Source organism: Hoplias malabaricus, chromosome 3 (genome assembly GCF_029633855.1).
Source record: "Hoplias malabaricus isolate fHopMal1 chromosome 3, fHopMal1.hap1, whole genome shotgun sequence".
NCBI classification, from domain to species: Eukaryota; Metazoa; Chordata; class Actinopteri; order Characiformes; family Erythrinidae; genus Hoplias; species Hoplias malabaricus.
In genome coordinates this window covers 17,454,529-17,467,663 of record NC_089802.1, presented here as the reverse complement: position 1 = coordinate 17,467,663, position 13,135 = coordinate 17,454,529, and the positions used below count along the sequence as shown (strand labels likewise).

Here is a 13,135-nt window from a genome sequence, read left to right as displayed (position 1 = left end):
CATTCAGAACTTCTAATCAATGTAATCTTACTTTTAATTCTGTTCATCCTTTTTTTTGGTTTATTGTCTTAATATATCCCCCATTGTGTGTTCATGTACTCACCCCTTAAATCAAATACTGTATATGTGCTATAATAATGCGATTCTGCCTGTTGTTTTGAAGACAACACTGAACATTCATTCATTCATTCATTGACTATAACCGGTTAATCAGTTCAGGGTCGCGGTGGGTCCGGAGCCTCCCCGGAATCACTGGGCGCAAGGGGGGGGGGGGGGGGAATACACCCTGAAGGGGGTGCCTGTCCTTCACAAGGCAACACACACTCACACCTATGGACACTTTTGAGTCACCAATTCAACATTGGACCGTGGGAGGAAACCGGAGCACCCGGAGGAAACCCACGCGGACACAGGGAGAACACACCAAACTCCTCACAGACAGTCACCCAGAGCGGGACTTGAACCCACAATCTCCAGGTCCCTGGAGCTTTGTGACAGCAACACTACCTGCTACACCACCGTGCCGCCCCAACACAATATAAATAATGTAAATTCTTTATCACATCACCAAAAATGAACAGTGCAAGGCTCAAAAAAGAGACTGAAAAGCTACCAGCAAAAAAAGTCCAGTTTTATACCGTACAAGCCTTGTCAGTGAACTATGAGGGCAATACACAAAAACAAATTAATTTTTCATTAATTGTCAAGGTAAAATATACCATTAATCATTATATTTATTTGCAGTCATATCTAAAACTAACAAAACTAGTTATACATATTGTAGTAGGGTTATTGAAAGTGTTCTTTAAGCTTAGTTAGTACACTGACTATTATTTAGCTCTTGCAATAAGCTTTGACCTTTCAATTGTGATGCTTTTGTGAGTTTTTCTTGCCTATTCCATGAACACACATTATGGCACTTCTGTAATTTTGGTCTCATGTTCATTCCATCAGATTTTGGAGAGATTCCCATGGTAGCAGCTCAAGAACTGAGCAACATTCTGAAGCAAGGTTACCTGGAGAAGAAAAGACGTGGTAAGGGTTTTAGAAAAGGAATAAACTGTAGAACTGGAGAAAGATTAGTACGGGGAGATCCAGCAGTATCGTACTGAAACTGTATGATTTTATTTTGCCTTCTCGTTTTTCCCTCTTCATCTTTTTCTTCTTATTTCTCTTCTTCTTCTCCTTCTTCTTCAAGATCATAGTTTCTTCAGCATGGAGTGGCAGAAGAGGTGGTGTGTCCTGAACAACACCATATTCTTCTACTTCGGGAGTGAAAAAGGTTTGTTTATTTATTCAACCTGAAAACAGGAAATGGTTTACGTCTGTTGGTGTGTACTGTTTTTCATGTGAACAGTGACTCTGAGATTTGTCACTGTGGCTGTGAGATCTTAACTCTAATTCCAGATAAGCAGCAAAAGGGTGCCTTTTATATCAACGGCTATAGTGCAGAACTTGTGACCAACGTTCGCAAAGACTCCAAGAAAAACTGCTGCTTTGAGATTAGTGCTCCGGGAAGACGTTCATACCAGGTCTAGTGAGCAAACATACACATGCAAACACACACATGCAAACACGCACACAGACATACGCACACACACACCATATTGCTATTTGACACATGACTGTAGTTGCTCAGATTCATGGTTGAATCGTTACAGTGAAGAATGCTTGTTTTCACTAAGCATAGCACCAAGCTCACAGATGATGGCTTTTCCCTGCAGTTCACTGCCAGTAGCCCTCGTGAGGCCAGGGAATGGGTGGACCAGATCAATTTTGTCCTAAAGGGTAAGTTAGTGTTATATGAGGTTATATACATTGCATGAGCATGTACATGTGGTCAAAAACATGTTTTGATGATATGCTTTTGAATAAAATCAACTGAAATATGGCTTTTTATTCCTGCCAGACATTTGTTTGCTGTATGCTTTAATATATTGGGGGAAAAAAAAGAAGGATAAAATGCACTGCTATTTCTATATGACCGTTACTTTTTCACATGCCACGTTTTGTTTTATCTTTTCCAGAATGTTCATTCATTCATTCAATCATTGTCTGTAACTGCTTATCCAGTTGAGGGTTGACTTTTTCCAGAATTTGTTCAAATTAATTGTGCAGAATTGTACACTTACTGTGATATATAAAACAAAATTTTCAAAGCAAATTATTATATATATATATATATATATATATATATATATATATATATATATATATATATATATATATATATATATATATATATGTGTGTGTGTATGTGATATTTGGAATAATTTCACTTATTAATACAAGGACACCTTTCCCTCTTTTGGATATTTCTCTCAGGATATTGATGCAAAGTCAGCACATCCAAACACCAGTAGAACATATGACTTTGATTTCCCACTGCTTCTTATAAATACCTTTTTTTGGGCTCATCCAATCAGACGTGGTGTAGACCTCCTCATGCAACACGTCACACAGCTCCTGAGTCCCACGCGCTTAGCTTTGCCTCCTCTTCCGCGTAGCCCAGTTCTCTTTACGGGAAATTGATTGGGTTGCACTCTGGTCATTCTTCATGGGCATTGATCTGGCCCTGCTTGGCATCCAGGCAGTGAGGATGCGATAGCCTGTGTTACTGAGCCCAGTCACCTGCAATCAGGCCTCAGCTCCATCTGAGACAGATCTGGAGCATGCCCGCTGCTCTAAAATGGGCTCACTGTGAGCCTCTGATTTGCGGGAAGTAATGAACACTCCTGAGATTGTTTACACACTTCCCATCCCCCCTTACCGTGTCCATTTAAACCTATCATTTATAGATTTAAAAATAGTTTACACATATGTATCACTTTAAAATATAAAGAAAATTGGGTCTCATAACAACCAAGCACGTTCCTGATAATCCATCCAAACTGTCACCATCAGATAAACAATACTTAAAAAAATTCAGGAGAAAAATCTAGATCCAAACTTGCTTCTGAACTAAAAGAAGTCCACAGGTGTTACTGTCCATCTTTCCACTGTGAGATAACAGTTCAATGCAATCAATTTGTATGTGTAGGTTTCAAGAATGAGTTACTGACAAACAAAACTTTGCCACTTAAACAAAATGTTCTCAGAACAATGTGCAGACCACCACTGATTCCAGACCTCATCATCACAGAACGAGTTTTTTATTACTAGGATAATGAGAAGCAGAAAAGACAACCAACTTCAAAGACTGAACATTTGAGGTGTAAAAAATGTCCCTGCAGATATCTTTGAAAAGCACTGTCCCTCAAAGGAAAGCAAGCTGCAATTAAGGGTGGAGACACTAAAAACTCATGTTTTTTAAAAAATATTTAGTTGATTTACTTTTATTTAATAACCATTTGACTGAAAAAAAAACATAATGTTGGTTTCCAACTTTGGCACAATACATAGTCAAACTTTTTTTTCTCATTGGTGGGCTTTGTGTGTAGGTTTACAGTTACTGACTAAATGTTGCTTCACAATTATCAGCCCACTCCACTTCACCTTGCAGTAATAAGGGACTTATTTGAATGATGAAAGATTCTCAGCACAGCAATGATATGAGTATACTAGTCACATGGTAGTGGGTGTTGCTTTGGTACATGTGAATCAGAACAGCAGCACTGTTGGGATTAGTAAACTTTGTGCAATCTTATATAAAGTTTGAACACACTCTTTACTTTAAAGCCTGTAGTTAAAATTCCATGCTGTTTTCTTGGTATATTACAATGAATGCTTAGTGACTTCTATTTGGATCCTTCAAATGTAGACTTGAGCTCCAACTTCATCCCCTTTGATGATGATGAGGAAGAAGAAGAGGAGGAAGAGTGCACATATGATGACATTGAAAGACCAGGCACTCCTACACCACGTCCTAGCCCAGTTTCTACAGGTCCAAGTCCGGCAGCAGCACCAGCACTCGATGTTCGGCAGAAGAAGAAGGTCCAAGCAGCAGCAGCTACAGAGGAAGATGAAGAGGAGCAAGATGATATATATGAAGTGTTGCCAGGTACAGAAAAAACAAACACAAACACAGACACACACACACTACATGAAAATATTAATACTCAACCCTTCAGAAAAATGTGCTAAATTAACATATATTATTCAGTCCAATTATCAGACCCGCAGTAGTGTTACTAATGTTATCGTATATGAGGTGAGTGAAATAAATCACTTAGCAATTTTAAGGTCCTGAAAAGTTTTTTAAGTAACTTTTGTCCACTTATAGCTTTATAATTATGTAATTGAAGTTCAAATTTTTTTACATTTCCATTTTCCACAACTTCTCTTAAAATGTTCTCTTTAAATGTTGTTCCTGTTAATGCAAATTTAAGACTTAAACTTCCGTTTAAAACTACTTTATCCTCTCCTTTTGAATGTGTGGATTCTTTGGAAGCTACCATGATTTATTGGTATCACAAGAGCCATCAACAGCGCAGCATTTAATACATTTTACTCACATCTTCCACTCAACTTTCCTCAGTAACAACACTGAACACTGTAGCCTGAATTGGTGGTCAATCTTTTCATGGTTGTCACATAAGTGTTTTGAATTCAAAAGGGGGTGTTTTTACATCATAGTCTCCGTATATGGACCTCATTTGCATTTATACTTCAAATTATTTTCAAAATCGTATTTTGCTTTAGTTTTCTGACATGGGCCCTATAAACATTCTTTACATTACACTCATATGATTCAGTTCAAATAATTGTAAAGACTTCATGAATCGAATTCTGAGTTCTCAAAGACAGAGCTCTAACAAGACTTCAGTCTCACATCCCTGGATGAGAGCTAATGCTGAACACTTGTTTTCAGAGCAGTCTAAGAATCAAGACTGGCTGGTAAGGTACATTTTTATAGTAAGGCTGATCATCTTTGCAGCTGATGGGGTAACTCCCAGTGTCAAAGCCAGTGTCGTGCAATGAAGCAGAACAGATACATCAAGATCTGGTGCCCCAAAAATGAGCGGGAGCGGCCTGAGAGCACTTAACGAGAGCAGAAACACATCAGTCCTGAGCGCTGTCATTTTCACCTTTCTCCGCCATGTGTGTGAGGCAGCTGAGCTGGCCACAGATGGTGGATCAGATGACCATCTCTCTCTCTCTTCTGCACTCAATCAGTCTCTCTTTCTTCCTCCTCCTGGTACATTTTGACTTTTGGATTTGAAAGTGTTGGGTGTTATTTGTTTAAAAAGCACACAGTTGTTGTTGAGATATTCAGTGACATAAAAGTGGTGGTTTTTTTTATAGTTCTTTATAGTCAGTTATTGCATTTTATGGGTAATGTCCCATTTGCTGTCTTGGTATAGGGATACAGCACTGAATGCTCTGGGGTAGGCTTGTCATGATTGTGAAATTTTAGCTGATGATAAATTACCTTTGAAGTAATTATAGTTAACAAATGAATTGTCTTTTTATCAACTTTAAAAGTACAAGTGTAATGTTATCAAATCACTTCCTAGCTGTTCATACTTAGAAGCTGTTAACTCAGACACAGTTTTAGCTTAAATAAGTCAATGTTAAAAGAACAAATGTATATAAAAGAGTTGTTTCTTATGAAATAACCACACAGTGAAAGCTAAGAGCTCTGGAAAGTAATGTGTATTATTGTAAATCATTTTGACGATTCTATGATGAGGCAGTTTTGTTGTGGTAGACATATTTTGAGGTGAATAAAGAATAAAATAGTAAGACCTGTAATAGGGAGAATACAGACTCTGCTACTCTGGGCTCAGCACCGCAGAAACTATACTATGCAAATTTTTGGAAGTGTGTAGGACATATTGCAAAACAAATCAGCCTACCGATTTGATTATAATATATTATACTGTATTACATTTATCATACATATTCAGTATGCACATTTACAACACAGATGCATATGTTTTGTGTTAAATAAATGAATAATTGGCAGGCCATTAAAAAGAAAGGTTTACTTTGTTCTTCAGTTGTTAACTGTTTCATAAGTGGACAGAAACATAAAGGAATAAGCACAGCATTGTTTTTATTATAATTTAGCTTTTTTTTCACGGTTCCTGGAAGCATAGGGCCAGCCCGTGTCGTGGGAAGTATAAGGTTGCCATGTGGTGGTTTTATCGGCAGGCTGACAGGGTGAGGATGGATGTGGGAGACAGAGAGCAAGGCTATCACTGTCACTTCACAGACCCTAAGGTGCCACACCCTGAATCAATGTCCCGTCTGCCCTGACACAGTAACCACCAAATCCAGAATGGCACCTTTCCTATACATCTTCTATACATCAAAAACCATGGCTTTTCTGCTAATGCCACTCCTGTTATATAAAACCCATATTATAGGCTGCTGGTGCGAGTGCACTGTGTTTCAGATATTGATCATTAATTTTTTTAAACATTGTTTAAGACTGAAACGTGTTTTATATTCCGCTTTTCCAACTTGTTTATTCTCTGTTCTCTTTTAGAGGATGAGTTCTCTGACCACTCTGAGGAAGGCAGTGAGAAGAGCCAGAAAGCAGGTGAGTATGCACCCCCACCCCCTTGCTGTCTGTTACTAGGTCTATAAAATCCCAACTGAGCTGTATCCAACTGTTTTATATGGAGAAGTGCTTTAATTTACAAACTATTAAGGTCCTGTCTTACAAGTCCATTTTAGCTGCTCTGTATTCATTTGCCTTGATCAGACTGTTTTTGTTGCTGTGCATTTAAGACATTTGGATAGATATTAATTTTTTAGATAAATTAGTAAATGGTCTCTGTGACTGATTGGCTGCCCTGTATTTGTGTTGCATTGCATAAAAAAAACAAAAAAAAAAACAGTTCAAGCTGAAACCACCTTCAGTGTGAATGTCGGGGGTGGGTTGGGGTACTAAATTTTTTTAGGCTGAATATCCTCTTTTAAAAGTCTACAGAATAGGCCTACGGGTGTGACAAGTAAATATTCTCAAGCAAATGTCTCCCAATAATTCTTTAAGCCTCAGAAATATCACTATATACTGATATAAAAACAAAACTAATTAGCAACCTACTGCTAATAGGCACTGCCAAGCTTCTTGTTATTGTTATTACATGATATGCTCGTAATGTAACATTTATGTGTACATGTGTGCTGCAGTTTTCAGTGCAGGCCATCTATGGTAATAGGGTCAAATTTTTCATACATTAAAAAGTGGCCTGTTAAATCTCTTTCAAATTCATTACAGGACCTCCCGTATTAATCAAATTAATCACAAATAGTGCTTAAGTCTCTTTAGTCCTAATAAGCCATTTTTCCATATCTGTATATTAAAAGGCAAGTGTGTGTTCGTGTGTGTGTGTGTTTCCTTAATAGACCCATCATCAGATTATGCCAATTACTATCAAGGCCTTTGGGACTGTGAAGCTGAGGGTCCTGATGAGTTGGCGTTTCACAGAGGAGATCTCATCTACATCCTTAGCAAGGTCAGTGAATGCCTCCTGCATGCAGACATAATCTCAAGCTTGATCTCTTTCTCTCGTCCTCTTCTATTTCCTTCACTTTGATTGATCTTAGCTTGACCATTATCATTTTTACGCACAATTTTATGATAATTCCTTGACCTGAAGGGGATGTACACAGCTTTAATATGTCTTTATCTCGCCCTCTGAAGAAACAGATTTCATTCATTCATTCATTATCTGTAACCGCTTATCCAGTTCAGGGTTGCGGTGGGTCCAGAGCCTACCTGGAATCATTGGGCATAAGACAGGAACACACCCTGGAGGGGGCGCCAGTCCTTCACAGGGTGGCACACACTCACACATTCACTCACTCACACCCATGTACACTTCTGAGTCACCAATCCACCTACCAACATGGGAGGACTGTTGGGAGGAAACCAGAGCACCAGGAGGAAGCCCACTCGGACACAGGGATAACACAAGAAACTCGCCACAGACAGTCACCCGGAGCAGGACTTCAGGTGCCTGGAGCTGTGTGACTGTGACACTACCTGCTGGGCCACAGTGGCACTCAGAAACTGTCATACTATTCATGTTTTCATGCAAATAAAAATATAAAGGTATATAAAAATATAAATATCAAACAGTTGACAAATCATTTTCTGAAGGAACAATTAAATTACAAGGAAAATGCTATAAATTATTTTCCCAAGACCAGAGACTTGGACTTTCAGCATCCTGCACATTCAGCGTATTTTTTACGTCTTTTCTATTGATGTAATGTTGTGATAATGTTTTCTGTGTGTTTGTTGTCGCTGGAGAATGCTGCTTAATGGCCAGGTTCTCAGTAATGGGCTGTTAATTCATTACCAGGGTTGTATCATGGAGAATTGAGTGTTCAGCCATGCACAACTGCTTATTTAGTGCCTCCTACAGCTAGTGCATTCACCAGCTCATCCTTTTCTTCAAATCTATACCTCACATGGCTTACAAGCAGAAAGTCTCAATAGTACATGCATAGGCTAGATGTCTCTTATAAATGCACAACGGCTAATCAATGTGCTTTAATTTTGCCTTTGACTTCCAGCTAAGTCAGTGTGAACACATACATTCAGTGTACACAATACAGAAAAAGACGTGTTAAGCCAGCGGTAACTATACTAATACATTAAGCATTAAAATAGCTAACAATACATAACTCATACCATCTACATTAAATACAGTTTGAAAAAACTACATAAAAATAGTTTGAAAGTTATGTATGCATTTGTGTCAGTAGAAGTAAACAGAAACATCAGTTGTGATGTTTTAGCTTATTTTGCTCATGTACTTTACACATTGGAATAATGTAACTGTAAATAAATGTAATAAAACAATGAATTTGTTATGGCTATGAGAGTTTTAGGTATGAAGAGGAGCGTGTCTGTGGTAAAATCACTCTAATGCATGGCCTTGTTTAGCTTTCTGTTACTGTGTAAAATAGTAACTGCAAATAATATATTCAATGCAGATATACAGTAAATTCTATCTTTTATAATTACAACATTTTTTTAAGAAATGGGATGAATCTCACATATAATAATACAAATATCCACTAGAGATCCTTCTAATGTTCTTGTGTTAGCATCAGACTAGCACCGCTGGCTGTCATAATACTTATAGTAGATCTATATAATAAGAGGCCTTTGTAATATATTGGAACAAAGCATTCTTTACTTTGTATGTTGCAGTTTCAGAGTGAGTCCTTCAGTACATATTTTGATTCAAGTACATTTATAGGGGAACTGTAATTTGCTGAGATGTTCAGCCTATTTGTAGAGAAAACTATTTTAAACAAAACCATTTTTTTTACACAGGGCATTTTCTGTAAGCTTAGTGATGCATGAAACCAGCATAACAGCATACTTTGGTAGAATTCAATTGTTGTGAGGTTAATGTGAGTATATTGTTTGTTTTACAAAGACTTTGAACATTGTTCAGCTAGTAATAAAAAAGATTTTGGGGCCACATTTTTTTAAGTTATGCATAATAAATATTATGCATGTTAAATAGCATCTTATTCACTGCACTACATTTACATATTTAATTCCATGCTAAAGCTGTTTATTTACCTTTTCTGTTTTGTGCATTTGCGTGCTGTACAATATTTGGCCATATTTCAGTGTATAAGATTCCATTAGGGCGGCACAGTGGCTCAGCAGGGAGTGTCGCAGTCACACAGCTCCAGGGAGGGTGTGGGTTCTAGTCCTGCTCTGGCTGATTTTCTGTGAGGAGTTCTGTGGTGTGTTCTCCCCATGTTTGTGTCGGTTTCCTCTGGGTGCTCCAGTTACCTCCCACGGTCCAAAAGCTCACGTTGGTAGGTGGATTGGTGACTTAAAAGCATTTGTGTGTGTGTGTGTGTCACCCAGTGATTCCGGGTAGGCTCTGGACCCACCACAACCTTGAACGGGATAAGCGGTTACATACAATGAATGAGATTCCATTACATAGACTGTCTAAATGGCTAAAAAGGCTACATTGATGATTTTGTGCAAATGCTTTTCTTTCTGCGTTCTTTGTGTTCAGAAGCTCAGAGTCTGAATGTCTGTTGTTGTATGTAGTTTTCCAAATTTTTATCCACTGTTTCAGTTACCACAGATATTCATTTGTAACTTGAGCTGTTTAGTTTTGTACCACTTTCTGTCTTTGTTTGCTTACATGCACTTACACTCTCCTGAATTTAATCTGGTCCATCTTAGGTTATCTGAAACAGCAAAAATAAGTAATTATTACCCACCTATGGAGAAGGAATAGAGCAATATCCTCATCCCAGTTCATGCTTTTGAACGTTCTCTCCATTGTCTAACAATCTCCAGATGCCTTTTCTCTGCCATGAGCAGAAAGAGAAAGCCTAGCATACCTGACCAAACCCTTTGTGTTCTAGCCATTTACAGACACTGGACTTTGAGACAACATTGGAATGTTAGTAATAGCATAGGCTTCTCTTGGCTTTTTTTATTTAACCCGAATGATGAGTGCATGTATTGATTCTATTTAGCGTTAAGCTGTCATTATCACGGCTGTATTCTGTTCATGTCATTATATATTCTATAGACGTATTTATTTATGTAGATTATTTATGTCAATTTATTGCATATATTCCCTAATTCCATTCACTCATCTATAACTGAAATAATTATATATTGAAGATTTTAATGACTGGAATATTATTATGAGTACTGAGCAATTCCTTCAGCACATGATTGTTTGCGCCTCTGGATCATTTTAGACAATATAGAGCTGGTGCTTTTGTTTTACGGGTGCTTCCCTGGACCATTGACCCCACTGAGTGAAATATGAGCCACTGGCTAGAACTCAAGCCTACCTCTAACAGTCTCACTCATAAAGCAGTGGCCATAAAATAAGAGCGCATAAATTTTGCTAGCCAGAGGCGTGGAGGGGAGGCCGGGTGTATTTGTGTCAACACTGAGTATAATTACAAGGTGATAAAGACGTGTAAAGTGCTAAATCAATGGTGCTAACCAACAGGTTTTTAAAGCAGCGTGATGATTGAATGCTGAAAAGTAGCAAATCAAAGGGGCAGACAGGACTGTCACAGCAATGGAGTCCCACAGCCTGCAGCTGAACAGACCATGTGGATTATAGAAAGGTTTCTCAGCAGCTATTATTGATCCATCACGTACAGTAGCCTACATAACTGCAGCTAGGATATATTCTATTTTTTATGCTGATTAGGTACCTGTTTGTGTGTGTGTGTGAGAGAGAGATTTTCAAGACAAAACAACATAGAAACAAGGCTTACCTACAGGACCAACAACATGCTTCAGTCAAGAACTTCATATATAGCTAACGGGTGTGGAAATATATCCTGAAATATGTACATATATATTCTCTGGTTAGTAAATATTTTCTTTTTTATCTGTTTCCTGTTTTTTTACCACATCACTTCCTTTCAGACCCACAGTTTTGAGTTCACTGCGCCTTCTCACTTCTGAGCAATGAACATAAATTCTCAAAAATGAAAACTTAGCAGATGATGACAGTTATCAGATGATGACAGTTATCAGATGATGAACTTATCAGATGATGACGGTTGTTGTGATCTACCATATCTTGCATGACTGTACGGAATCCCATATGAAAATTCTTCTCCCCTTTTAGTGCCTCTGATATTTTAGTGGATTATGAGTAGATAATCCTCTTAAATATCTCCTGAGCATTAATATATACAAAATAGTTTACTGGAAATGAAATAACTGAAGGGTTTTCTCTGGTGTTTGCCCAATACTGTATGTACCTACATAATGTGTTTGTGGGTGGGTGCAGAAGTGGGACACTTGGTGATATCCTTAAGCACAGGTTTCTGTGGTGTTGTAAAGATTATGAGCAGTGTGGGGCAGCAGGGGGCAAAATAAATAAACCCAGTGAGCCTGCTCACTCATCTGCAGCTCATCCTCATTTTCAATCTTACCCTGATTAATTCAGCTGAGTTAATTTTGCACTGCCTCTGTGTTATGCTCCTCAGTGAGAGCCCCTGAGCTCCTGCTCTGCAGCACTGCCTCGCTGTCTCTACACTCCAGCATGAAATAGTGGCTAATACTAACATCCATCTGGCAGCGTTACTCAAGCCTCCTCAATCCTCAGAGCAGGGGAGCCGCTGATGGCAGTAGAGCAGGATGTTTGGGGCTGTTTTTCTCCCCACACTAATCACATCACACTTGCTTTGGTAATCCACACATGCTCTTTTTATTTGTCCTAGTGTGGTTGGGGGTAATTATGAAGCTTAATGGCTGTTTGATTTCTGATTGAAAATGATACTGCTCTTTATAACATACCTTCACAATAGATTTGATTTACGGCTTTTTATTATTTGCAGAAATAATTTCACAGATTTTTCCAAAAATTCAGAACAATGTGTTAAGATATAAAACAGGTCTTTCTAGAGAAACGTATGTAATTTATATTGTATACAGTGTTGGTGATACGACCCAGACATCTGAAGTGTTGAATTTCTCTAAAAGCTTGTGGAAAGCCCTTTATATAAAATAACAATAATATATATATATACATACATACAGTATTGGGCAAACACCAGAGAAAACCGAGTTATTTAATTTCCAGTAAATGATTTTGTATATATTAATGCTCAGAAGATGTTTAAGAGGATAATCCACTCATAATCCACTAAAATATCAGAGGCACTAAAAGGGGAGAAGAATTTTCATATGGGCTTCCTTAGAGCCATGCAAGATATGGTAGATCACAACAACCGTCATCATCTGATAAGTTCATCATCTGATAACTGTCATCATCTGCTAAGTTTTCATTTTTGAGAGTTTCATTGTGAGAAGGCACAATGAACTCTAAACTGTGGGTCTGAAAGAAAGTGATGTGGTAAAAAACAGGAAACAGATAAAAAAAGAAAGTTTCCTAACCAGAGAATATATATATATATATATGTATGTATAGACACCTTGAAAATCAGTGGAATTCACCGTTAAAACATTAATTCCCACAGAAGTGCATTAATTGGCATTTGGTTCCTTAAAAAACTATGAATGGTTAAAAAAAGTGGATGGTTATTTAGGGAACCATTATTGGCCTGAGAGACAAGTGTAGTTTCACATAGTTCTTGAACATATGCTTATTCATTGTTACAGATCGTCACTGTTCAATTAAAAACATGTATCTCCAAAAATAGTATGATAAATTCAGGAGAATGATAAAACCTTGTTAATCTTCAATGG

General features: G+C 37.8%; 1 protein-coding gene across 1 annotated transcript in view; it reads left to right on the top strand.

Moving 5' to 3' along the window:
* Positions 1-13,135, top strand: part of skap1 (src kinase associated phosphoprotein 1) — a 46,189-nt gene that overhangs the window by 23,894 nt on the left and 9,160 nt on the right. Inside the window, exons 5-11 of the mRNA XM_066665778.1 lie at positions 955-1,035; positions 1,199-1,282; positions 1,408-1,532; positions 1,725-1,788; positions 3,761-4,000; positions 6,434-6,487; positions 7,300-7,409. Of these exons, the coding sequence (XP_066521875.1) occupies positions 955-1,035; positions 1,199-1,282; positions 1,408-1,532; positions 1,725-1,788; positions 3,761-4,000; positions 6,434-6,487; positions 7,300-7,409 (758 nt within the window). The remainder of the gene's footprint in view (positions 1-954; positions 1,036-1,198; positions 1,283-1,407; positions 1,533-1,724; positions 1,789-3,760; positions 4,001-6,433; positions 6,488-7,299; positions 7,410-13,135) is intronic.